This window comes from Tiliqua scincoides, chromosome 1 (genome assembly GCF_035046505.1).
Source record: "Tiliqua scincoides isolate rTilSci1 chromosome 1, rTilSci1.hap2, whole genome shotgun sequence".
Classification (NCBI taxonomy): domain Eukaryota; kingdom Metazoa; phylum Chordata; class Lepidosauria; order Squamata; family Scincidae; genus Tiliqua; species Tiliqua scincoides.
This window is the reverse complement of record NC_089821.1, coordinates 32,621,846-32,649,588: the sequence shown is the minus strand read 5'-3', so window position 1 is coordinate 32,649,588 and position 27,743 is coordinate 32,621,846. Positions and strand designations below refer to the sequence as shown.

The 27,743-nt window shown below is 42.8% G+C and overlaps 1 protein-coding gene across 5 annotated transcripts; it reads left to right on the top strand.

The window, feature by feature from the left end:
• Positions 1 to 720: 720 nt before the first annotated feature.
• Positions 721 to 27,512, top strand: EHF (ETS homologous factor). Of its 5 annotated transcripts, XM_066631670.1 has the most exons (10): positions 721 to 820; positions 5,160 to 5,405; positions 6,457 to 6,516; positions 10,614 to 10,682; positions 10,783 to 10,824; positions 11,722 to 11,741; positions 13,822 to 13,828; positions 20,148 to 20,210; positions 25,752 to 25,947; positions 27,413 to 27,512. In XM_066631670.1, exons 1-10 carry the CDS (start codon positions 724 to 726, stop codon positions 27,510 to 27,512), a joined length of 900 nt encoding a protein of 299 aa, XP_066487767.1. In that variant the 5' UTR covers positions 721 to 723. The 5 variants fall into 5 exon arrangements, with proteins under 5 accessions (XP_066487767.1, XP_066487776.1, XP_066487740.1 ...); XM_066631643.1 differs by lacking the exons at positions 11,722 to 11,741; positions 13,822 to 13,828 and adding an exon at positions 12,119 to 12,145 and having other exon boundaries at positions 724 to 820; positions 20,151 to 20,210; XM_066631651.1 differs by lacking the exons at positions 11,722 to 11,741; positions 13,822 to 13,828 and adding an exon at positions 10,943 to 10,960 and having other exon boundaries at positions 724 to 820.
• The last annotated feature ends 231 nt before the right edge of the window (positions 27,513 to 27,743 follow it).

Below are 27,743 nucleotides of genomic sequence, written 5' to 3'. Positions count from 1 at the left end.
GAGGTAATAGGGAACCCATGAAAATCTAGCCACTAATGTGAGTAGACAGTAGCTTAGTTCAGCATACTCTCTCCTATTGCTTGTGTGGGGAAGAAAGGTACATATTTTATTCCACATTTAAGTAATAGGATTTTTCCTTGCATCCAAATCCAGAAAATCCAAGCGTGTTCTAACTGCAGTTCATTATCAAGCCATCAAATTGGGAGCCAATTCTTTCTCAACTCTCAACTCTTAACAATAAAGTTGTGTTAATTAAAATATAGCACTCAAAGAAGGAGAGAGAAAAACAGAAACATTTTTTTCCCTTTACCGCAGTTCCTTATCAAACCTGATATCAAATTGGGTGCCAATTTTTTTACAACTCTGAGGATAGGCAATAAAGTTGTATTAATTATACCACTCAAAGAAAGCAATTAACAGAGAGAAACATTTTTTCCCCTTTCAAGTCAGGAGCCAGGCATTTTTAGTCTACTTCTTTCTCAATCACATAATATTCTTTTATGGATGGGTGACTGTAAAAACTTGCCTCATGCATATGAAAATTAAGCATGGTAATGTCTGTCACAAGGAGATATTATTCCAGCCAGAAAGGGGTTGTGGCAACATAACCTGTGCTATGACTTCTCAGACTATACTCACCATTGCTTGTCTTTTGATAGGATATTCTTGGCATTTGGAAAAAGGAGTACTAGCTAAGTAAGCTATTTGCTTCATTTACAGATCATGATTTTAGAAGGATCTGGCAGAATGAGTCTTAATTCCGTCACAAGTCTTCTCCATGAACAGCCGTCCTGGACAGATGGATATCCCACATGTAATGGTAGGAAGAATTCACCAGTGGTGATCTCTGTATAGGTTTGGGAGTTGTATATCTTTCTCTTTCCCTCATCTATCTGAAACAATCTCCAGTCTCCTTTATGCTTTATTAGAATGCCATAGTTTGAAAACAAATTTCACTATAGTCGTAAAAATTCCAAAAGCTCACACTGCCAGAATGGAATGTAGGATAATCATTGTGATGTATGTAATCATTGTGCATTGCCTTATTCTTTCACACTTGACCACTGCCTCTTTTTTCATTAAATTCAATTTTTAAATAAAATAAATTTCTGCCAAGAGTGTACTGTCAGCAAAACCATTACACATGCTGCACCCAGATACCACGTTCTAATCTAATCCTGACATCTGGATAGATCATCTCTACAACTTGAAATTCTCCATTCCATTTCTTGCTGTCTCAGTTTATACTGACTGATTTGTCATTGGTACTGAATATAAGGATGCCACCTAGGACCAGAAGTAATTTTGGGTGAGGTAGAAACCTCCTTGTTTAGCTTTGACTGAAATAGTCAATTTCAAATGGGTCACCTATATAGGACAAGCTCATGATAGCCAGTCTTTCCTTTTTAAATATTAAGCCATTAGAGTAAAAGCCCCTATTTCTAATTCCTTCATGTAAATGTAGTATTGAGGTGTGAGCCTATAAAGAAATCCAGACTGCAATCCTCTCCACACTTTCCTGAGAGTAAATTTCTATTCAACACAATGGAACTTAATTCTGAGTAGACATGCATGCATAGGCTTGTGCTGTGAGTTATGAAACCTCATATATATATTGTAATCTGAAAGACATTTGCAGCATTACACTACAATTCACTCATGTAGTCATTAAATGTAGGCATTAATCAGTTTCCTTCCTACAATTTACCATACAGTGATCTTTTTCCAATATAAAATCATCTTTCCTAACAGAATTACTGGTTAGGAAAAAACCTTTTCTTAAAATAGCCATATTATTGTAACCTTTGCTTTCTCCAATTTCATATCAAAGTGATGTTTTATCAAAAACAGATGGTTCAGTTTGCTTGAGTTTGCCAAAATAAATGGTCAGGATTTGTTAGCAAGGATTTCAACCTCTGAAAATTCTCAAGACTCACTCATGACTTTGAGTAGATGTGAACCTGGAATTCAGTGTCAGAACCTCCTCCAAAAGTACTGATTCCAGCTCAGAGATAAGATGGTCCCAGTTCAGAGATAATTATTTGCACCTATGGAACCCCCTAAGGAATGTCACTTGTCCTATAGAAGCATGTTCTTGAACATGCTTAGATGTTTCACCTTGAGAAGAAGGTGAAATTTGCTTCAAATTTCATGTGCCAACCCTAAAATATAATACAGTACTCTTATAAATGACTTTGGAAGAATTGACCAATAGCTAGTTTAAAATTTTTTTCAAAATATGGTTGAATACCATTGTGCATTCTGAAAAAGCCTATGGAATTATTTATATTTTTCAAATTACTATTTTAATATCTTGCTTATTTTTCCCTTGTCTTTTCTCATTTTACCAGGTATTATAAACTTTAAGTGTATTGGCCTAAATATTACCTAAACATGCATAGCAGGGATCATATTAGTCCTTTTGTGCTGAGTATAAACAAAGGATATTACGTACATTCATGCTCTTACTAAGTCATTCAAGACCCCTGTGAGGCTAGGCTTGTATAAATATCTCCTCTTTACAGATGGGAAAGTAAAACTGAGAGAATAGTGGCTTACCTGAAGTTTCATAATGTGCTCATGGTGAAAGCTGGATTTTTAACTCACATTTTAAATGATTCACCATATACCACACTCTTATCCGCTTGTAATTGTTATTTAGTAAATTAGCTATTTATGAAGAGAACCCAAAAATAGATTATGATGGAGGAAAGGGTTATCCTGGAGAAAATAAGATCACAGAGACTGTAATGAACATCTAATCCTAATCTAATCCTTCCATCCAGAATGGTTTTGCTTTTCCTTTCTTTATTCCTCCCCCCCCCCCCCCGGAACATTTTGACAGTAATGCTAAAATCCTTTTAAAATCCTTTTAATCCATTTATCATTATTTTTTGGATAGGGCCGTTATGTGCCTTGCTGTAGTGGACTAGGCTTTAATATTTTGCTTTATCATTCTTAAGAATTGATAACAAGTCCTATCCCTGTTGAAGTTTAAACATTTCCTTTCACAAACACTTTTAGGAATCTTCTGCCTGCATTTCTGGAAGTAAGAAAATGCAGTTACTTTTATGTATATGTTCTTAGGATTAGATAGCATATTCCAAATGTACCAGTGCTTATTAATAATCCCCACATGATAGTTTTCCTGTACATAATTTCTAAATACTTTATTTTAAGATGTTTATGATTTCCATGTTTTCTTTCACAAAAAATATGACAATTCTAGGCACTGTTGAAACTAATTCCAATACAGTTACCATTTTTTCTCATGAAAGAAGACATGAAAATTTTGCTGGCAAATAGACAGAAATTCAACAGGTGCAGATTTTTCTGGCATCATGTGTTTATGCCTCTTTTGAAGCCATTAATATTATAGAACCTCAGTCAGGGGGAAAAATTGAAAGCTTAACAATGTCCCTCTTGGACCAATATAAATATTTCTCTAGTTGTGGAATGGGAAGATAGAGGTCTTTTGAAAGGAAAAAAAGCATCCTTCCATATAATTGTTCTGAATAGGATTATGAAGTCAGTAGATGTGAGTGAACAAACTGAACTATAATCCATGCGTCAACATTACTGTTGACAGGGAATGTGACCAGTCCTCCTGTATGTATACAGCCTGCCATGGTGGGGTTTCACTCCTTTTAGAGACCCAGATTTTCAGAGTAGGTGCCTCTTGGATCCAGCACTGCCCCTGGACATGCCAATAGTAGTACTGGTAAAGAGTGCTTTAATACCACTTTAGGATGGTACACCAGCTGAGCCCCTTTTTGGATAGAAATATCCTAGTCACAGCAATTCATGCTGAAGTTCATGTTAGAATATTGTAATGTACTCTAGTACTTGGATGGGAGACTGCCTGGGAATACCGGTTGCTGTAGGCTTATACCATAGTCTTTCGAGACTGAAGGTTGCCAACCACTCTACAGTACATGGGACTGCCTTTGAGGAGTACCTTTGAGGAGAAACTCCAATTGGTTCAGTATACGACCATCAAGATGTTGATTAGGGTGGGCCAAATGGAACATATGATGCCACGTTTGAGACAATTACATTTGTTTCTCAGTTTCATTAGTTTCTCAGTTTCTGGTGTTCATTTCAAAGTATTGGTAGTGTTTTTGATTTTTTAAATGCTCTGGGACCGCGATATATCAAGGACTTCCTTCTGTCAAATAAATCTAGTAGCCTACCCAAACCTTAAGACTTTTCTGAGAGATTGTGCTCTGGGTTCCTCCAATGTTTGGGAAATAATAGGCAGGTATTCAGGACAGGAACTTCCTATGTATATTTCCTCTATTCTTTCTCTGCTTACCTTTGAAAAACAGTTCTTTTTCACAGGGTTACTGGGACCCTCTGATTATAATTTTATTTTTAAAATAAAAGGGGATGTGCCTTTGTTACTTTAGCTAGCTTCCCCCCACCCTGTGGGCAGCTTGATCCTGAGCTTCCTGGCGCCCCCAGGATCAACAGGGCCAAAGCGGCTACCTCTGTATCTAGCAGGCGTTGGGAAGGAGCTAGAGGTCTCTTCGAGGGAAGGGGACTTCATCCCCTTCCCCCAGGGAAAGTCCCAAAAGCTGCAATGGCTGGTGCAGACCCTGCGCCAGCGGTCCTTACTTGCTGGATGCCGTAAGCATGCTTTATGGCACGTTTACGGCACCCAACATCAGTGATAGGGCTCAGGGCCAGCACTGGCTGTGCTTAGGATTGGGCCCTTAATTAGTTATTGTACTCCTGTTGCTGTTTGTTATTATTGTGTTTGATTTGACTTTGATTATTGTTTTACCTTTAATTTTGGATTTTCTCAGGCAAATTGAGAGCCAGGATGGTGTAGTGGTTTGGGAGGTGGACTTAGACCTGGAAGATCCAGGTTCAAATCCCCCTGCAGCCATGAAGCTTCTTGGGTGACCTTGGGCCAGTCACTTTCTCTCAGCCTCACCTACCTCACAGGGTTGTTGTGAGGACAAAAGGAGGGGAGCAGCTGTGTACACCACCCTGAGCTCTTTGGAGGAAAGGGGGGTATAAAAATGTGAAAAAATAAAAAATGTTCTAATAAGGAAATAAAATATTTCCTATGGCATTTAACCAACATTATTCAGGAACAGTTAATTATTTTGGATGACAATTGATGGGAGATCTAACTAAGTCTTCTCTTGCAGCATCAGGTAGCTTTTTTGGAACTCAGTGGCATGAAATACACCCTCAATACTGGACCAAGTATCAGGTTTGGGAATGGCTCCAACATCTCTTGGACACCAACCAGCTGGATGCCACCTGTATTCCTTTCCAGGAGTTTGATATCAGCGGGGAGCATCTGTGCAACATGAGTTTGCAAGATTTTATCCGGGCAGCTGGCACAGCTGGGCAGCTTCTTTATAGCAACCTTCATCATCTGAAATGGAATGGTAACTACATGCTAATCTATAAATGCGTATGCATGATTTCAGAATGCTTGACAAGGCAATAAATTATTTCACTAAATAGCTAGGAGTTGTTTCCCATATTAAGACTTATACTCACAGGTGTGCTCCAGCTTAAAATATTACTTACGGGAACAATTGAACATGAGAAGGTGTTATTCATGTTTTTGCTTGTGATCCCAGGGAGCCAGGAGTAGGAATAGTTCCTGCTGTTTCCATCAAACAGAAAGTAAATAACTCCTTTTCGCTTTCGCTCTACTGTTTCACTGGTACAATTTATCAGATGGAATTGTTTCTAATAAGTCATTGCCCAAATGAGCCTATCCAGACCCCTTCATTCATGGTGTTGTACCCACTCTCCTGCCTGCTACAATTCCCTAGGCAGAGACCAGAGATGGGACATTTTCAGTGGTGGTACCTATGAAACGATTTGCTTGAGGAAGTATGTCAGATTTTCATAGTGCTTGCCTTTAAGATTTTTTTTTTTCTTCTTAAAAAACCCTCTGTTCCACTGGACATTGGGGGCCCAATCCTATCCAACTTTCCAGCTCTGGTGTATCCACAATGCAGCTCCATGGAAAGTGCACAAAGTCCCACCCTCCAGAAAGAAATTTCCCACAGAAAGTGCATCCTGTGCCCCTCCAACACAGGATGTAGTGCACACCCCACTGGCACTGGAAAATTGGATAGGATTTGGCCCTTAATTGATTCCTGCCTGGTGTTTTATTGCAGACGCAGTTTTGACTATGGATTGGACTTTCTTATTTTAACTGATATAATGATTTTATGCCATTGGGCTGCCTATTTTTGTTGCTTGTTTATTTTATATTGTTTTGTGTTTTTACTGGGAACTGCTTTGGGCAGAGTTTAGTTTCAAAAAGCAGTAGATAAAAATATTAAATAACTAATGATGCCCTGTATATGTACGAACTGTCTAAAAATGTATAAACTAGTTTGGTTATGCAAGCATTTGTTTGAAATCCTACCTTTCTGTGTACTGAGTTGTACACCACATGCTCCTTTCATTCTCCTGTAGGTCAATGTGGAAGTGAAATGTACCCATCGCATAATGTCATTGTTAAAACAGAACAAACAGGTAGGTGATAGTGGTGATACTTGTGTGCCTAGCCGTAGTGTATCACTCCAGTCTCTCTCTCTCTCTCTCTCTCTCTCTCTCTCTCTCTCTCTCTCTCTCTCTCTCTCTCTTCAATAATTTATATTCTGCCTTTCCCTCCCATTAACTGGAACACTCAATAACTCTACTGAAACAGTAGCATTCTCTGAGGGGAGCACAGTGCTAAGTTTTGCAGATGTCTCAACACGACATGTAAGCAACCCCTCTTCCTCAACCTTTGGAGCCATTCTGAGCAGTGAGAGCAAAGCAGAGGCACCTCCTATGCTTTGCTTTTATAAGCTGGAATGGTTCCAAAGGCTAGGAGGAGGGAGCACTTGCACGTTGTGTTGGGACATCTGCAAAATGTAGCAATGTGCCCCCCGTAGCTATGCTACTGACTCAGGGTTCTATTTGTTTAGACAAAATAAATTATAGAAAGATTACCAGGTGGATGGATGGCTAGGACTTGGAGAAGGACAGGAAAACACATTTAAACGTTATAAAAATATCCTATGCAAAACAGGAGGACACAATTGGGTCAACCTTAAGCATGTTTAAATCCCACTGATATCAATGGAAGCTACTATGGCAGATGTATTACATTGCAATCCTTGGTGCAATTACTTGGGGGTCAGTGGAACTCACTTCTATGTAAAGATGCATGGCATTGCACTTCAAAGTTTTTATCAAGTCAGTGGGACCTAGGCATGTTTTAACATTGGCCTGATTTTCTTGTTTAAAGTTGATCATGTACAAAATATGTTTTGAAAAAATTCCACGAAGGGCTGTTATTAATTCATCTAGAAAGTCGTAACATTTAGAAGGCAAAACACTAAAACCAATTAAAGGAAAATACAAAATAAAAATAAAAAATGAACTGACAAAAAAAAAATCTTTTTACCAAGCTTTTTTCCCTCCAGAACTTTTCTCCACTGGAAATTTGTCACATTCACAAACAGACTACACAGCATCTCCTCTTATTTAGCTTTATATGAAATGTGTTTTTTTTCCTCACATGTCCTAGCATTGCTGGAAGCATAAGAAGCTGATAAGCATTCAAGATAGGTTAAATAAATAAATAAGAATAAATATATTGACACTGGGCTTGACCATCTAGGCAGGAACAAATGTATTTTAGGAGGTTCAGGAAAGAGAGTTATCTGTACTATTTAGTTAATTCCTGTATGGTTGCAATGCATGTCTTGGGCAGCCCAACCTAACTGGGCTGCCCTCCAGCGGGATGCGAATTCTGACAGCCCAAGTGCTGACCCATCAGCGGGAGTGATGTTCTGCCCACAGGCTGGCACATGTACTGGTGAGCACAGAGAGGCCACCAGCACAATCACTGTTGGCAAGATCTCCATCCACTGGAACCAGTAAGGCAGTAAGGAGGGGTGGGGATGGGTGGACAGGAATGGAGATCAGGAGTGAAATCAGGTAAGGAAATGAAATGATTACTTACCTTTCCGCCCCCACATGGTCTCGGGTGGCCCACAGGATGCAGCAGAGCCTGTACCGCCACTGCTGTGCCCTGCGGGCAACCTTTAGTTGGAACTGGGCTCTCTAAGACATTGACAAACTTGCTGATTTCAGTGAGATGTAGATTGCATCTCCATTTGGTATTTCTTGGCTTCAGCCCTTTGAGATTACTCTCTTGCATTGTCTGATAATTAAATGCTAACATACTGTGTACTCATGGAAGTGCTTTTAGATTCAGCTGTGCGAAATAAGATTGCTACTAGAGGGTTTCTTGTGCCTTATGGAACTGCAAAAGCAAAAGCCCGTCCAAGCCTTGCTTGGGTGAGGTTTGTTTTTAGAGAAAACAATGGGTACATCAGGAGTCTAAACAATAAGTGGGTGTGTACAATATAAGGCTTGGGATGCCCAAACATGTAAGTCAAAGATCGGCTAGATTCCTATGTCATAATTTTAAAGCTAGACAAGCACGATGACTTAGCAAGTGATTAATTTTCCGAAAAAATTGCATTCATTACTTAAAAAAACAACAAATAGGTCCCCAAATTAACCTTGGGTTTTGAAAGAGAAGCAGAAACAACCTTTACAGCTCTTAAAAAGCAGTATGATTGCTTGCACTCCTAAAAAAATATTCATTTTTTATTCAAAAATATTCATTTAATATTCAAAAATACTACAAAGAGTGCATGTGTACTGTTGCTCTAAATACCAAACCCCACGTTTCCTTTTCCTAGGTATATGCTTTCCACCTTGTGGTCTCACTTAAGTTTGCCTTATCAAGATGTCAGAAAGCAAACAGCAGGCACTTTGAAGAGATGTAAATGGAAGAACACGTCCTCATCTCTTGTATTTCAATCACCCTCTCTCCCCATTCCTCTGAAGGATGGGGGTACAGCTATTTGATAGTATAAAAATACACCCTGAGTGGCTTCAAGTGGCAAAGGGCTGTGAAGAGCCATTCCGACTTTTCATTGAGGCAGCTATTTTTACTTTAATGCAAAATGCACCACTAACATGGCAGCGGATACAATTAACAGCCCAATCCTATTCATGTCTATTCAGAAGTAAGTCCCATTAGTGTCAGTGGCACTTACTCCCAGGAAAGTGTGGATAGGATTGGGCTGTAAGGCAGTTGCAATTGAAAGTTGCTTCTCCCTAGATGAGATGCTGACAGAAGACAAAGAGTGACTTCTGCTTGTCAGAATAACCCCAATTAATGGAGCTTAAGGGGTTATTTCCTCAAGCCTTGTGTAGGGTGGGCATTTATCTCTTTGGGATAGTGCAGAACTATCCCTGCCCTGCTGCGGCTGCTTCTCATGGGAGCATTTCTTTCCTGGCCCCACTATCACACAAGACAAGGCTTGGGAATACCTTGGCACCCCACTGAATGAAAATAAAGAAAATATTTCTTTACTCAGCGTGTGGTCGGTCTGTGGAACTCCTTGCCACAGGATGTGGTGCTGGCGTCTAGCCTAGACGCCTTTAAAAGGGGATTGGACGAGTTTCTGGAGGAAAAATCCATTATGGGGTACAAGCCATGATGTGTATGCGCAACCTCCTGATTTTAGAAATGGGTTAAGTCAGAATGCCAGATGTAGGGGAGGGCACCAGGATGAGGTCTCTTGTTATCTGGTGTGCTCCCTGGGGCATTTGGTGGGCCGCTGTGAGATACAGGAAGCTGGACTAGATGGGCCTATGGCCTGATCCAGTGGGGCTGTTCTTATGTTCTTATGTTCTTAATGTGCCGGGATATTTCTTTCTGGAGGGTGGGACTTTTCTGGCTGTTAGCTGGGGTGTCAGTGTGCATCCATGTCTGACCCCCACCCACCCTTTCAGTGCCACAGTCTGAAATTAGCTGATTGCCTCTGGAGCCAGGTTAGGAGCCAGGAACTGCTGCACCTTAGTTGGCAGATTTTTTTGCCTACTACAGATTGTTTCTTTGCGGTTGGGTGATTTTTTTTAAAAAACCAGGATGGTTTGGTGCAAACCAGGGGTCAAGAGTAGGGATTTTGGTAGGCACATTGAGGTAAACAGTCAGTGGGTGAGCCAATCCCAAGGTTGTTGGGCTCATGAAGGCCAGCTGGTGAAGCTTTAGGCTTGGACTGCTCAGTTGACCCCAAAGGCCTTCTGGCTTGGGGGAGGGGTTACAAGTTCAGTTTCCACTACCCCCTGGGTCTGGGTGGAGTTCAAGTTGTCAGTTGATGGTCCAAAACTTTGAGTCAGAGCAGGAATGCCAGAAAAAAGGAATAGTGGTTTGCTGTCTCCCCTGGGTTAGGTGTCAGTACTAAAAAGGAGTTTCTGAGTCAGCGCCTGGTGCAAGGTTGCTCAAGTATATAATTGGTTTTTCTCAATAAACTCATCCAACCGATATTCCAAGCAACACGTCTCATGTATTTATTGGGGGTGCTTGGGCAATGGCTTTGTCCGCTGCCTTATCACAATTAATGGGATATTTAAGTATTGAATTTGGCTGAATTGTCTCCATGGTATAAGGAGCTCAAGCGTTCCCAAAGATGGAACTGGCATTATTTATCATACTGAAATATTACTTTCCTGTTGTTGACTTTTGTTGAATTGTTCTTTTTTTCTCTTCTTGGTTTAAGATCCATCTGTAATGGCATCATGGAAAGAAGAGAATTATTTCTATGACAGCGGATATGGTGGCACAGTAGGTAACTAACTTAACAACCATTGAAACCATTTTAAGTGACTCTAGACACACTTTTAAGAAAACATTGCTTTATGTTTCACTGTTTCTTTTTGAATCTTCAGAATTACTGGAGAGCAAATCCTATCGGCAAGCACAGCTTATGGGTAAGAAAGCCAAATTCCTATTTAAGCGAGGTTCCTCAGATGGTTAACTTAGGACTTTCCCTAATTTCCATGGATGTGCACATTCATTCCAATTTTGTTAATGGTTTGGTACGTGTAGCTGATCATGAACCAATCCGTCAACTGATGGTGATGATTGTGTGGTTATTTGCCTTGATTGTCTCCCTTTCCTGGCTTTGTATCAGTTGCCGTTTAAGAACTGACATGTGACTGAATAGGCTGGGCAGAAATGCATGTTTGTTATTGGTGACTGGGCATGTGTGAATGATGTGAGCTTATGCTGTGAGTTTTATGCCAGTCATATTACTAAATAAATGATCCTTCACAGATCAGACACCCCTCATAGAACTCATCTCATGTCACATCAAACCAAATGCTTTGTCCTGAAGCCTATTCACACATTCAGCTGTGAGTGACTGAATGAGAAATACATACAAAAATAGCGTTGTGCATGCATTGTGAATAGTTGTATATTGGGCACAGCAAAGAAGGTGCATGGTCTTTGTTTTGGTGTTATGATGCTCTTTGTTCTATGTGTTGATCATTGCTACAGCTTTCCTTTTGTACCTATGGAACAAATAAATTAAATAGCCTGTATGCAAATAAGTGGTAAGAAATGGCACTCATTGATGCTCATCTCTTTAAAAATGTTGGTGGAGAAGGTTTACAGCCCAATCCTAACTCCCCCAGTAGTGATGCAGCTGCATTAACAGAAAGCAATGGAGGGGCAGGTGAAGAGGTGCAGTAAATCTCTCTTTCCCCAATGGGTTTCCTCAGATCCACTCCAGCTATTTCACTAGTGTAAGTCCAAGGAGAGTGAGAGAGAGGAAAAGGGAGAGGGAACAGGGATAGGATCCTGGTGCAAATTGCTTCCATTAGTTTCCACCCCTTCCTCCCTTGTTCCACCTCCTGGCTTTCGCCTCTCCACTCAGAAACTCCCCCAGTCCTCCCTCTCCTTCTTCCTCCTACCACCTCCCCCCGTGCCAGCTTACCTGTATTCCTCCAGGTATCCAGTAGCAGCAGCTGGCTGTTGATGCTGCCACTACTTGCAGCGGCAGCTCCAAAATGGTTGCTGGCGGTGTGCATCGTGCTCCACCGTACAATCATTTAGAACAGCAGCACTCTGTTCTGCTGTTTTAATTTATGTGTTATGATCTGGCTGTTCAGTTTTGAAGCCAGAGTTGGAATTCACACTGGTCTAGCCTACTAATTGTGCCAAGTTTACATATGGGCTGAGTGGGCTTCAACTTAGAGCAGAGGTTTTCAGACTGGGGAGTCGCAACGCCCCAGCCTGAGGGCCCTGGTCTCTTTGCCCTTAAGGGGTGGGGGCAGCCAGGAGGCAGGGAGGAGGCAGCGGCACAATCCCCAGGATCACACTGCTCAGGGGGCTGCAGGGGCTTGGCTGTACCTACCGCAGCCTCCTGCAGCCTCCTGGGGGTGCAGGGAGCCCTGCGAATGCATCTGCAGGGCTCCCCGAGGCTTCCAAAGTGAAAGTGGGGCGATTGTGCCCCGCCTCCGCTAAACCAGAAGCGGAGCGTGATCGCTCCACTTTCACTTCTGAGGGGGCTGCAGGGACTGGGGTGCACTCACTAGTCCCTGCAGCAGCCTTCCCAGGGTACGGGGAGCCCTGTGCAAGCCTCTGCAGGGCTTTCCAGGTCAGCAGCAGTGAAAGTGGAGCGATCGAGCTCCACTTCCAGTTTTGCGGAGGCAGAGCGCAATCACTCACTTTCACTGCTGCTGACCTGGGGAACCCTGCAGAGGCTCGTGCAGGGCTCCCTGCACCTCCAGGATGCTGTTGCAGGGACTGGGGAGTGCACCTCAGTTCCTGCAGCCCCCCTTGAGCGGCGCAATCCTGGGGAGCGCGTTGCTGTCTTCCCCCGCCTCGCTGCCTCCCCCCCGCCCCTGCAAGGACTTACTGCGGGTTTCAAACTCCAGGACATTTTGAAAATTGTAGGCCTAGGGCCTCATAATCTTAGGGGTGCCTCGGCCTTCTGCAAAAAAAAAAAAATTACCATTAATTAATTTGCTGTTAATTTCATTTTATTTCATTTGCAACAATAAAATCAGGTGCACACCTTGTTCAAAGTAATGCGTAAGCACAAATCCAAAATTCAGGAACATATTGATGGGAGTGCCAATCATACTCGCCCTTGAAAACTTGATTTTACTACCCAGCCCCAGTTGTTAGGCTTACTAGTTATGTTAAAGGGTTGGCCCTATCTACCTATTCATTATGATTTTGGGGCCTTGGGATCAGTATTTAACATTTTACACTGGTTAACAGAAAACAACAGAAATAATTTGAAAATTAAATTTAAAGTGAAATGCAATTTTTGAAATGTAATTTTCTTAATTTTAATTTTATTTATCTATCTAACATACAGACACACATCATTAAACGTACTAGAGCTGTCTCCAGCATGCCTCAGATTTTGTCTATTTGGCTTTGCACAAAAGCCAAGTCTTGTACATACATTCTGGGGTCTGCAGGTACACGCCACTCATACCACCTAACCCCAAATGGTTCAGATGGCTCACCTTCTTCGTGAGTGAATTCCACCCCAACTGAATCTGCATGATGGCAGCTCTGTAGAGTCATCTGTTTGATCACAGCTTCTCAGCATATGACTCAACCACCACACAGGTGGTGCTGGCAAAACATTCTGTGCAGCAGTTTGTAGTTGATTAGAAAAGAACTGTGAAGCTGAAACATCTGGCAAACTACAGTGCACATTTGGCCCTTCCTATAGATCAGCTGCCACTCAGAAATCAGTCTCAAATAGCCTTTATACCAGCGATTTTCAATCTTTTCCATCTCATGGCACACTGACAAGGCACTAAAATGGTCAAGGCACACCATCAGTTTTTTTGACAGTTGACAAGGCAGACATTTGTTGGTAGGGGGCTCACATCCTGCAATGCCCTACTAATAAATGACCCTCCCCAAACTTCCATGGCACACCTGCAGACCATCCGCAGCCCATCAGTGTTCTGTGACACAGTGGTTGAAAATAGCTGCTCTATCATGTTCTTCGCTTGAGTAAACTGGGCCTTGATATATAGAGAGAGGTATACCAGCGGGTAAATGCTTTCAGAAGGACATTTCCTTCTTTCATCATTTTCTTTCTTGAAGTTGTTTGAGTGGTTTTACCTTATCGGGTAACAGGCTTATCTAGAACTAAATTCAGTGACCAAAAGTAGCATAAAGTGATAGAATCTATATTTTGAGTGGCTGGGGTGAAAAGAGTGGTTGGAGAATGGAGAGAAACCTGGTTTACAAGTATTTTGATAAATACAAAAATTGTGGACAAGCAGATGAAGAGAATGAATAAAAAGGAGATGAAAAGGAATGAAAGAGAGAAATGCACTTTGTAGAGAGGGAAGTGACAAGATAATAGAGAGGGGATAGTGCTCACCGGAGAGACAAATTAAGTCAAGGAGGATAAAAGTGGAAAGTATAGTGTAGATATAATTATAAGGGACAAAACACCAACACATAAGCAGAGACCAGTAGGGTTGACACCTTTTTAATGGACAAAAGCTCCGTTCTTGTCATATCTCTGTGCCAGCAGAAATTAACAAGGGCAGACATTTTTCCAGTATGGAAATGCACTGATTGCAGGGGAAGCTCGCAGCACCTATTGAACGGCATTAAGCTGCCTTGTGACAAGCATCAGTTCAACAGGTTAAGCGTTTCCCCTTGGCTCTTTGGTTCTGAGGAACACCACACTGTTTTCTCCTGCCTCTCTTGTAGTTGTTCGGAGAGCAGCAACTCTGCCAGGAGAGAAAACAGAAATGATAGCAGGTTATTCTTAAATAGGCTGTTACAAAGCTGACAGAAAAAAATACCTGCGTTCACTGTCACCCTCTGATGTGCAGCAAACAAATTAGCTCAGCAACTGATGTTTGCCTTTTCCTTTTCTGTCCACCCATTCTCGTAAAATGGCTGCCAGCTCCTCAGATCACTTTTCCAGTAGCCAAGCTCCCTGCTGTGGTGTGTTTATCCTTTTTTTTCTTCTTGTTGCGCCTCGAGGAAGGGTGGCATGCCAAGGGCACAGTATGTTGTAAAAACTAAATTTGTATATTCTGTAAAGAAGCAGCTCATTCCTGAATCATATGCAAATACTGTGAATTTTTTTCCCCCAAGTTTTGCAAGACATCTTGTTGAAACATTACGCTATTTTTTTCCCTCTGCCTTTCAGAGCCCAACCTTCAAATATACCTCGAAATGTCTCTCAGTGAGAGTCATAAGCCTTTATTCATGCAGGTGTGAAGCAATTCACTGCCAACCAGGTAGCAAGCAACTGGTTTTGGTAGATTAAAATAGCCAAATAATTCAAATGTAGCCAAGATTTTTTTTCTCAAAATGAGCATAATAGAACAGTTTTTAAAATGCTGTTTTAAGACTTGATTTCTTCAAAAATGAGGCTACAATCCTGTACATATTTACAGGAGAGTAAGCCCCATTGAACATAGTAGGAGTTTCTTCTGAGTAAACGTGCCTAAGATTGCACTGTGAGACAGAAATTCTGAATTCCTCAGATTGATGGTTCAGAACAAAATTTCCCAACGGCTTTAGGTGTAATGGCTTAAATAAGGTCAGAAATATTAAATCTTAATTAGCTTTCTTGGCTTTCCCACAAGCTCAGCAAATTGTGGAGGAGGATTGTGTTCTCTGAACTTGGCAACTCGGAAAAGGCACAAATGTAATGAGCTGATTTTTCAATGGTGAGCAAAGGATTCCTCTTTCAGCAGCTTTCTGCTTTCCTCTTCCAGCAGAATCTAATGGAAGGCCTGCTCTTATTCATAGCCTTTTTCCTGAAGTGCTTATCATTGTTGCAAAAAAAATACCTTAGGCAAGTTTGTACACAGCTGGTACTTACTGTAAGTTATTTGCACATGCAAATAACTGATTTCCGTAGAAAGCTGTGATGTTTATGCATGTTATATAGGTGGAAGAATGTGTGTGGGCTTTTAGTTTCTCTGACACTGAAAATCCTGCAAGGCAGACACAACACAGGTTCCTGGCAATTGGCAACATCCCACAGGTAGACGGGAACTGATTGCCAGCAGTAGATTACAAAGACGTATGTTCCACTCTTATTTTTCCTTTCCGTTGTTTCTAAAGAAGTGAGCATTCCTTGCATAGACCACTGCTTAGGTGATGAATAATGAACAGAGGAAATTTTCTCTCTTTCTTTGGTTTAAAATTGCCAGCACTCAGAAACCTGATATTTTTTCATGGGATAATGTTGCATCAGTGGAAAAACTAACATGTCCCTATAAGTCTGGCAACAGAGCAGATGGTCCCAACTGCCAAGAATTCCTATTAACCCTATTCCCCCCTCCCCCCATGTGCTTGACTCTTTCGTTTGCTCAGAAACAACACTTTCCAGATTGTTATGTGTTCAGGCAAGCAGGTGTGATTTACACTAATACCACTACGTACATTTTTCGTTAGATCAGCTCCAAGATAATAAGTGTGGAGAAAATCCTCAGTTTATATGCTATAAAAAATTCTGGAGCACAGTGGGCCAGATCAGGATTTCACCTAGAATCTGGCTGGGTTAACACTTTTACTACGATTGATTTCCATTTTGTCTGAGAAAAGGAAGTTTTTCTATATCTCTCAGAATATTAGAAGCTGGAATTAGCCGTATGCAGATGGTTAGTGGTGAGGTTGAGGAAAAGGAAGTGTTGCTTCACACCATGTGGAAACTTGTAGCACCTAATGCAATGATTACCATAAGTTTGGATGGTTTGGGGGGAAGAAAAAAAGATTTGGGAAATTGAAGAGGTCTACTGATAGCTGTCAGCCATGGTAACTTAGTGGCTGTTCAGAGGCAATATGACCCTGAAAAGGAAGATGAAGGGCAAAATGGGCGCACCACCTAGCTATTAGTGAAGGTGCCGCTCTGCTTCACTGGGGAAGCTGGGATTGGACTGGGATTGAGCCACCCTGGGTCCCTTTGGGGAGAAGGGCGGGATAGAAATAAAGTTTATTATTAATTATTATTATTATTATTATTATTATTATTATTGGACTGAGGATTTGCTGCCACCACTCAAAGCTAGAAAAACCAGACAGAGATTTGCTTGGGAAAGTCTCCCTCTCAGATTAACAGAGTACCCCCAAATCCTATGGTCACCTAGCTTAAGCAGCCGGGTGAACAAGGAGAGGTGGAGCATGGAGTGTGGTGACCACCCCCTGACCTCCTTTACCTGCAGCTCTGGTGTGGCCTCCCTTCAGTCATGCTGGCCATGTTTAAAATAAACATGACAGAGTGCTTATTTTAGATAGCATGGACCTCCAGCATCAACCCTCAACATGCTCCGCTCTGCCCTGTTTATTTTAAACAGCATGGAGGAAGGGAAGGTGCAGTAGAGCTGCAGGTAAGGGGGTGTAGGGGGTGGGCTCTGGATCACTACAGTTCAGGTGCGTGAGATGGTGATGGGAACATGGGGAAGAGTTGTGAAATTTGGGTCTCATTTGGGCAACACCAGAGTTTCAACCTGCCCTGCCCTCAGTGATACTTGGGCATATGCAAATTCATTTAAAAAACAAATGGGTCAAAAAGTAAAGGTTGGGCAGGACTGACTAGAAGGTGGGGCAGAACATTTGCACTTCAGTGATTCACTGTTGTTGTTTTTTAACTTTGGTTGGTTTGCCAATCTGTCCTTATCTGGAGTCAAAAGGACTGAACCCTTATCTGATGGCTTTTTGACTTGACTACTGTAATGCACTGTACATTGAGCTGTCTTTAAAAATAGTTCAGAAATTTCAACTCAGCAACACTCCGGCTTTTAGGCGGAGCCAAGTGAAAGGTACATTCCCAATAGGCTGATTCAGATGATACTATACTGATCCAACCAACCCCATGTGATAGAAGTTGAGCACACTAATGAAGCACACACAGTATGGCCCCTCCCCTTATCTCCTGGGAAATTGAAGTCATTTCACCTAATTTTATGTGCTGGGGTGTGTGTGATCCATCCAAAATGACTCCTATGCAATTAAAGGAAATGTCCTCAAATTCCCCCTTATGTGAGAGGAGGGGCCAGGATGTGTACACTTGTTAAGCGCACAATCCTCTTATCATGTGAAGCCAGTCAGACAGGTAAAGTATCATCCATCCTGACCCAATCTGGTATAGAATTCACTGGCTCCCTGTTTGTTTTTGGCTAAACAGAAACAACGTGCTAGTTTTACCTTTTAAATCCTCCGTTTGTTTGAGCTTGTGTTACCTCAGGGATTCTCTCTTTCCATATATTATATGCTGCAACGCATGCACAGATCACATAGACACACAGAGTGGAGTAAAGATAATCAAAAGAGTTGCTGGTTCAGGGTGCTAAAGTTGTCATCTGGTAGGAGTGGAACTTTAATGGAGGTACCTGTATTGCGGAATTCCTTCTATAGTGAGATCTGTCAGGCTCACACAGGCATTTAGGGAAATCATGTTTGTTCTTCCAAGATATTTTTGATCTTGAAACTTGTTAATTTTATTATAGTGGTGCTGTTTTATATTTATAGTGTTTTAAGCTTTGTTATTGAATTGTAATGTGTGTTTATATTATTTGTCTTAAGATGGCAAGTGACTTTAAGAATGGTATGGTTGAAAAGTAGGGTATGAATTTAAGTAATATTTTTGTATGTGGACAAAAAGACACAAAAAGGAAGCTCCAAATATTTACAAATACTGGGATACCATATTTATTGCACAATTCTTCATGTGAATATCAAGAATATATGCATCTTAGGTCTTGAAACTAAAAGAAGGGGACATGAAACATGAAAGATGGGACAAGAATCTGTTGTTACATATTCGAAAACAGCATCATTGTTCTTTTAAAAAAAATTAACCTGATCTTTTTGTGGATTGAATTTGGATGCAAAACCTATCTCTTGTTCAGTTTACTATCACAATTGTACTTGTTCAGTTTACTATTAGGAGCCCAGCAGTTCCCAAACTCTCTGGTAGTTCAGAAACCATTGTAAGTCTTTGTGGGAGAGGGAAGAATGCAGCAACACGATTGGGATGATCATACCGCTTCCAGGGCTTTCAGGGGCATTTTGACATTTACCTGAGCTCACGCTGGCCTCCACTTCTGATTGCCAAACAAGAAGTTGGTTGTGATCTTTATTTAGAGGTCTGGTCTAGAGGGTAGAGCCTCCATCTGCCTGAAGATAACATCCACAAGGTCGCCAGTTCGAGGCCACCGGCACCGTGCGACCTTGAAGCAGCTGACAAGCTGAAGCCAAGCTATTCCATCTGCTCTGAGCGTGGGAGGATGGAGGCCAGAATGTGAAGCCAGATCGGAATGAAACACCTGAATGTAGTGGTTCTTGAAAGAAAGAACCTTCTTTCAAAATTGTAAAAATTCCTATTTAATAAGAGATTTAAATAAAGCCTGCCTATGTAAACCGCCTTGAATAAAGTCTTGAATAAAGACCAAGAAAGGCGGTATATAAATACCTGTTATTATTATTATTTTAGTTCAGTTCAGTTCAGTAAGACCTTTATTGGCATAAAATACAGAGAAAGAACAGAACAAGACAGGAACGTACAAAGACAACACAACATAAGCAAAAACATCAGTCACTGCCCAGAGTCCCAGGGCTCTGCCTGGCTATTACCCCAGATAAAAAGGAAGCAACATTATCCAGAGTCTCAGGATCAGGAGTGGAAAGGAGAGACTGAAGCATGGTTGAATCCTCCCAGCCCTGCATCCTAGCTAGCAATGGACCTAGAAATTTCTTGCGTGACACAACATGTAGTGGGCAGTAAAAAAAGGTATGCATTAAAGTCTCAACGCAATCCCTACCACACTTGCATTTCCTCTCTAAGTAGGGGATACCGCTGAACCTGCCCGTTAACAAGGCTGATGGAAGAGCGTTACACCTTGCCAGTGTGAAAGCTCTCCAGGCCTGTGGGCACACCAGGTGGTAAAAGAAGGAGGCTGGTTTCCCAAAACTGACTGGAATATGAAGATGGAGTGGAGTTTTAGATTTTACGAGACTTGGGGAGCCCTGCGGAGGCATCCACAAGGCTCCCCTCATCCCCCAGAGGCCAGCGCAAGCTCAGATAAGTGTCAAAATACCCTGAAAGCCCTGGCAGTGGCGTGGTCATCCGAATCACATAGCTGCCTTCCCCCTCCCTCCCCTTGAACGGGCACGGACAGAGCTTCTCTGGCTGGGACGTTGCGATGCCCCAGTTTGGAACCTCTGGATTAGCCTTGATGTGATCATCTCTAGAATGTGTACTAAGATTGAGTGAAAGAACAGACCCTCTTTTCTCTTTCAGAAGATTCTGCTGACGTGAAAAAAACACCAGAGAGCCCTCCAAAATCACACAACAAGAAACACAGTAAGTGAGCCATTACTGTACAAGCTATCACAGTGCAAGGAAAGATGATTTAATATTCATAGATAACACATACCTCAGAGGAAAAACAATGGAAGCAATAGAATCTGGCATAAAATGTCCAATATAAACTACACAGGATGTAAACAATCAAATGAATGGAAGATGTCTTTATGAGCCTCTTCAGATATTACGTCCAAGAGAGAACTCACAATCCATCTTGCACATGCACTTCTCCCTCACTGGAGATGGCAACAATGAATGAGCTTGCTGTACCATATCTATTTGAATGCTGTGGTTTCCTGGCCACCCAATTTTATTATTCCTCCATGGTATCCAGGGACAATTACGGAATTCACATGCGCAAATAAGAACAATGGATCCTTGTTCATGTGTTACTTTCTTCTCATAAGGAGGGGCACACAAAAACCTGGAACCTAATACTAGGATGATAGTTCTTCCTGGAATGTGGTATTCAAACAGACCATTTTATAACTTTCTTAGCTTAAATTATACAAGGGTATTGAAAATGGAATACACTTTTCAAAAAAACCAAGTTAGTTGTTGGTTTGCTACATACTTATTTAGAACCTCAAAGTGACTAAGGGCACAATCCTAACCAGGTCTACTTGTTGGCAACCTTCAGTCTCGAAAGACTATGGTATCGCACTCTGAATGGTGGTTCTGGCACAGCATCTACTGTGGCTGAAAAGGCCAATTCAGGAGTGACAATCCCTTCCACACTGGGAGCAAGTATAGTGTGTCCCTGGTCTGTCTCCCTGGTTATGGGCCTTCCTTCTTTGGCTCTTTGCCTCAGTCTGTTGGCAAAGTGTCTCTTCAAACTGGGAAAGGCCATGCTGCACAGCCTACCTCCAAGCAGAACGCTCAGAGGCCAAGGTTTCCCATCTGTTGAGGTTCATTCCTAAGGCTTTCAGATCCCTCTTGCAGATATCCTTGTAGTGCAGCTGTGGTCTACCCGTAGGGCGCTTTCCCTGCACAAGTTCTCCATAGAGGAGATCCTTTTGGGATCCAACCATTGCCCATTCTCACAACATGACCAAGTCAATGCAGGCATCTCTGTTTCAGCACTGTATACACGCTGGGGATTCCAGCTCGTTCCAGGACTGTGTTGTTTGGAACTTTGTCCTGCCAGTTGATACCGAGGATGTGTCGGAGGCAGCACATTTGGAAAGCGTTCAGCTTCTTCTCCTGTTGTGAACGAAGAGTTCATGACTCGCTGCAGTACAGAAGTGTACTCAAGACGCAAGCTCTGTAGACCTGGATCTTGGTATGTTCCATCAGCTTCTTGTTGGACCATACTCTCTTTGTGAGTCTGGAAAACGTGATAGCTGCTTTGCCGATGCGTCTGTTTAGCTTGGTATCGAGAGCAAGAGTGTCAGAGATCGTTGAGCCAAGGTACACAAAGTCATGGATAATCTCCAGTTCATGCACAGAGATTGTAATGCAGGGAGGTGAGTCCACATCCTGAACCATGACCTGTGTTTTCTTCAGGCTGATTGTCAGTCCAAAGTCTTGGCAGGCCTTGCTAAAACAATTCATGAGCTGCTGGAGATCTTTGGCAGAGTGGGTGGTGACAGCTGTATTGTTGGCAAAGAGGAAGTCACGTAGACATTTCAGCTGGACTTTGGACTTTGCTTTCAGTCTGGAGAGGTTGAAGAGATTTCCGTCTGATCTGGTCCAGAGATAGATGCCTTCTGTTGCAGTTCCAAAGGACTGCTTCAGCAGGACAGTGAAGAAAATCCCAAACAAGGTCGGCGTGAGAACACAGCCCTGCTTTACTCCGCTTCAGATGTCAAAGGGGTCTGATGTGGAGCCATCAAAGTCTACAGTGCCCTTCATGTCCTTGTGGAAAGACCTGATGATGCTGAGGAGCCTGGGTGGAAATCTGATCTTGGGGAGAATCTTGAAGAGGCCGTCCCTGCTGACCAGGTTGAAAGCCTTCGTGAGATCTATGAAGGCTATAAAGAGTGGCTGTCATTGTTCTCTGCATTTCTCCTGCAGCTGTCTAAGGGAGAATACCATATCGGTGGTGGACCTGTTGGCTCGGAATCCACACTGCGATTCTGGATAGACGCTCTCTGCAAGCACCTGCAGCCTCTTCAGTGCAACTCAGTCAAACAGCTTTCCTGCAACACTAAGGAGAAAGATGTCGCAGTAGTTATTGCAGTCACCCCCTGTCACCCTGTCGCCTTTGTCACCCCTGTCGCCTGACGATGTTTGCATCCCTCATGTCCTATGGTATTCCACCTTCTCTCCAGCAGAGGATTTCATGCAGCTCAGTGGCAATGATCTCTTTGCAGCACTTTAGGACTTCAGCAGGGATGCTGTCTTTCCCAGGTGCCTTGCCAGAGGCAAGGGAGTACAGGGCCATGTGAAGTTCTGCTAGGGTTGGTTCACTGTCCAGCTCATCCAACACAGGCAGGCACTCAATGTTGTTCAGTGCTTCCTCGGTCACTGCATTTTCTCGGGAATATAGCTCAGAGTAGTGCTGCACCCAGCATCCCATCTGCTACACCCGGTTCTGGATGACCGGTTCTGGATGACCTCGCCTGTGGCAGAATTCAGAGGGGCAGTTTTCTTCTGTGTTGAACCTAGGGGCAAGCTGACAGAACATACCAAGATCCAGGTCTACAGAGCTTGCGTCCTGAGTACACTTCTGTACTGCAGCGAGTCGGGGACTCTTCACTCACAACAGGAGTGGAAACTGAATGCTTTCCACATGTGCTGCCTCCGACGCATCCTCGGCATCACCTGGCAGGACAAAGTTCCAAATAACACAGTCCTGGAATGTGCTGGAATCCTGGAACATGTGCTGCCTCTGACGCATCCTCGGCATCACCTGGCAGGACAAAGTTCCAAATAACACAGTCCTGGAACGTGCATGTATGCACTGCTGAAACAGAGATGCCTGCGTTGGCTCGGTCATGTTGTGAGAATGGATGATGGCCAGATCCCAAAGGATCTCCTCTATGGAGAACTCGTGCAAGGAAAGTGCCCTACGGGTAGACCACAGCTGCGATACAAGGACATCTGCAAGAGGGATCTGAAGGCCTTAGGAGTGGACCTCAACGGGTGGGAAACCCTGGCCTCTGAGCGGCCCGCTTGGAGGCAGGCTGTGCAGCATGGCCTTTCCCAGTTTGAAGAGACACTTTGCCAACAGACTGAGGCAAAGAGGCAAAGAAGGAAGGCCCATAGCCAGGGAGACAGACCAGGGACAGACTGCACTTGCTCCCAGTGTGGAAGGGATTGTCACTCCTGAATTGGCCTTTTCAGCCACACTAGACGCTGTTCCAGAACCACCATTCAGAGTGCGATACCATAGTCTTTCGAGTCTGAAGGTTGCCAACAGTTGGAGCTAGGGGCAGCTTGATACCGTCATACATCCCCTTGATGTTGCCCGTGTCAGCTGCTATCTGTTTCTGGGAACAGAGTTGGAGCAAGTAGTCATTAGCACATCTCCTGGCAGTCTGCCGGACTTTGCTGCGAGCAGCTTGGAGGACCCAGGTCTACTTAGAAGTACTATTTTGTTCAATGGGGCTTACTTTCACGGAAGTGTGTTAGGATTGCAGCCCAATACGCTGAAAAGTCATCTCCTTATATGTTATCCTATTTCCAGAATTTATCAGCCCAATCCTATCAAGGGCCTACAGCAGCAGAACTTGTGATCTGCTGCCATAGGCACATTGTGGCAGCATGAAAGCCAGTGGCTCCATGTGCATACCAGACTTGCATGGACATTCCACTGGCCTGGTAAGTTGGTGGTGGGGGTAGACTGTGGACCAGACTGGGGAGATTCAGGGAGGGGAGGGCAGGGGTGGAGAGGGAGCTGGAGGGGGTGGATCTCAAAACCAATGGGTCCTATCCCCAGTTTTTCAAACTGCCTCATGCCTTTCTTTTCCTCAGACTTACACCAGCAAAATTGCTGGTTTGGGTCAAGGAGACCCATAAGCAATCAGGTGGCATACTGAGAGATAAGAAAGAAAGATTTTTACTTACCTCTTACTGGCTATCATCCTGTCCCCCCACCACAGAATGCAGCACATGCTCTGTCAACAGAGATGGTGGGGGATAGGCTTGGGCTGTGTGTCTCATGGTTGCAAAATGTGTGTATTTGTTTTTAAAGTACAGGTGTGTTCCCATATCCATGGGGCTTCCATTTTGAAACCCCCCATGGTTAAGTGAAACCGCAGATATGGGCAAATGTTACCTCCCACTCCCCTTAACTCAGTCGTCTGAGTCCAGCAGAGGCTGCACATGTCTGTCCATGACCTCTGCCAGCCTCAGACTGAGTCTTAGAACATTAAAAAGTCACTTCTGGTTGTTTTGAAAATCTGGAAGTGACTTTAAAAACCCCTTATAAGGCATTGGGAGGCCCGGTGAAGCATTAAAAAATCACTTCTGGTTTTGCAACAAAACCGGAAGTGACTTTTTCATTTTAAGACTCGTTCTGAGCCCAGCAGAGGCCGTGGATGGATATGTGCAACCTCTGCTGAGCTCAGAGGACCTTCCAGAGGCGAGGGGAGAGAGGGGAACCTCCCCTCGCCTCCAGAGGGGGGGGGCGTACATTCGGGGTGCATGTGGGGGGCCCACGGACCTGATCCATGGATAAGTGAATCTACGTGTATGGGATCCATGGATACAGCCACACCCATACAGAATTCTAGCTCTCCATATCATGGACATGTGATGATGTTTTAAGTAGAAGTTATTTTATAAATTTTCACTTCTTTCTAGTCACGGTTTTATTACAAATGTGCAATTAGTTTCTTTTTCTGGGATGAATTGTTACAGTTCAGTCTCATTCATGGGATAATAAAACATGAAATGAAGAATAGTCTGGATTGTTTTTCTTTATGTTGGGTTGAAGTTCATTTTATATATGTCAGCTGGAAAGATAATTTGCTCCCAGGCTTTAAAAGATGCGGTAAATGTTGCAATATCTGGTACTTACTGATCTATTAGAAAGCTCTATTAACTGGAATTTGACAATCAGAAGAAAAAGAGTCATGGGTGTACACTTTATGACCTCATCGCTTGCAGGGAGAAAGGGCAGAGATGTGAAGAATGACAATCCCACTCCTAATCTCTCCTTTGGCACTGTCCGTTTCCTAATTCTTGCATGGGGCTTTTAAAATGCTCTTCCTATTCATTTTCAAAAAGCCCTGTGCAAGAACAAGGAAAGAAGCAGCACTAAAGGGGTAATAAAGAACAGGGTCTAACTTCTTCATCTTTCCCTGTCCACTCAGCTGGAAGTGAGAAGGAGGTAACAGAGGCACCCTCTGCATCTTTGCCCTTCTTCCTCCAGCACCATACCAGCATCAGAGTGGCTTTCTAATATCCAGAAAATTAAGATATCCAGCAACCCTTTGGTCCCAGAAGTACTTTTACTGTACTTTTAGAGCTACACCTCTCGTAAAATATTTTCCTTCTTTAATGGTGTAAAAATTATCCCTGTCCTATGCAAGTGTAGAGGGCTTTTCCCCCTCCACTTATGTTTCTTTGTGTAACACAATTCCATTTTAGCTCCTCGAGGGACTCACTTGTGGGAGTTTATCCGAGACATTCTTCTGCACCCAGAGAAGAATGCGGGGTTGATAAAATGGGAGGACCGATCTGAAGGTGTCTTCAGGTTCTTAAAATCGGAGGCAGTGGCTCAACTATGGGGAAAGAAGAAAAACAACAGCAGCATGACTTATGAGAAACTCAGCCGTGCCATGAGGTAACAAGAAGGGAAAGAACTTTGGCTTATGTTCAGTCTGTGTCCTGTAGACCACACTGATGAATCACAGTGGTTTGAATCACATGGCCACTAAGTAGAATTCTGAAACTCTGCACATTTTTAAGGCAAAACTTACTTCCCTAGGATATAACTCTATCCTGAAGGTTTTTCTGCCACATGTGAAAGAAATGTGGAATCATTGCAAAGGGCAGAATCTTTAACAGTCGCTGAGATTCCTCCAGTCTGAAAAATAGCATTACTTAAGTACTGAGAATGTCCTTTTGCTGTCATGTAATTATAGGAATTTTTTCAGCTCTTAGAAATTTGCAGGGATGTGGACCAAAGTATAACTCACATTCCTCTTTAACAGGTGCAAAGCAAAAATGATGCAAATTCTGGATCCTTAAGGCTGCAGTCCTAACCACACTTTCCCAAGAGTAAGCCCTATGAACAAAATAGGACTTACTTCTGAGTAGACCTGGTTAGGATTGTGTCCATATTCTTCTTTTTGATAACTTTACATGTTTGACATCCAGTGATTACTCTCATCACGGTATTGGACTTTGCATAAGTCCAGTAGGTTTTCTCTAAAATGCATTTGTAAGGCATCTGGCAGGCTTTGTAAAACCTTCCAAGGCTTGGGGAGGCCACAGAAGTGTAATCCAAGTGTGGAACCTGGGGCAATTGCCCCCCCCGGCCCTCCCCTTAGCAATGCCACTGGTGATGGGTAGCAACACTAGTGGCAGTGAGGTCTCACTGATGGTCTCCTTCCCACTCTGGTGCCTGTGACAGTCACTGCAGACCCTGGGAAGTTTTCCTATCTCAACTTGATGAGAAAGGCCCTTTAAATTAAAGGAAAACAGTGTTTAGCAATAGCCTTGTTAATGTGAGAGAAGGCAGCCAGCTGATTCTCTCTCCAAGGTAAAGCGACTCCTCCCTTCCCCCCCCCACTTGAAAGAAAGACTTTGCTGAAGGGTGAAGGTAGGGGTCCCTGGCTCACCTGGAGAGAGAATGATTGATAGATTGTCTGCCTAATGACGCTGTCTTAACATCACAAAGGTCAGTAAGGCTGTTCTTAAATCACTGGAGCAAAGGGACTTTGTTTTTAAAATGGATTTGCTTTAGTGCAATTTTTGCCATCCGAATGACAGAACCCTGTCATGCCAGAATAATGAAACTCAACCTGTATAGCATTAAGTGGTTCTTATGGACAAGGGGTGGGGAATTTATAGGGGGGAAAGTAATTTGATTCTCTTGGTCCTCAGTCTGAAGCATGAAGGTGGTTGAATTGGGCTCAGAACTGAGCATAGAATAAACTCAGCTGACTTATGATTTTGGGAGCTTTGCAGGAAATACAGTAGTTCAGTTTGCCTATCCCAAGTCTGAACTGAGCAAATGAGAGTTTGTTTATTACCCTGAACAATAAGATTCTGATACATCTAATTCCATGATTTCTTTTTAACAGATACTATTACAAAAGAGAAATTCTTGAGCGTGTTGATGGTCGGAGACTGGTATATAAATTTGGGAAAAATGCCCGTGGCTGGAGAGAAAATGAGAACTAAAGACAACTTCTCAAAAACTATACAAAACATCACTAACAGGAACCCTGGTGGATGTAAATATTTCAAAGACTATTTTCTTCTATTTATGTACAAAAATTGGGAGGACAGGCGTAAATCTACTTCTAAAGGGAAGAAGGAACACTAGTTTATTGATGTTAAAATTATTTTATTTGCAGTACAGTATGTCCTTCTATGGGGAAAAGCGTACACAGTTTTCTGTGACATATGAAA

Coding starts and splice junctions, on each gene's coding strand:
- EHF (XM_066631670.1), top strand. CDS start 724: ATGATTTTAGAAGGATCTGGCAGAATGAGTCTTAATTCCGTCACAAGT. Junction 5,406..6,456: donor TCATCATCTGAAATGGAATG/GTAACTACATGC, acceptor ATTCTCCTGTAG/GTCAATGTGGAAGTGAAATG. Junction 20,211..25,751: donor ATCACACAACAAGAAACACA/GTAAGTGAGCCA, acceptor ATTCCATTTTAG/CTCCTCGAGGGACTCACTTG.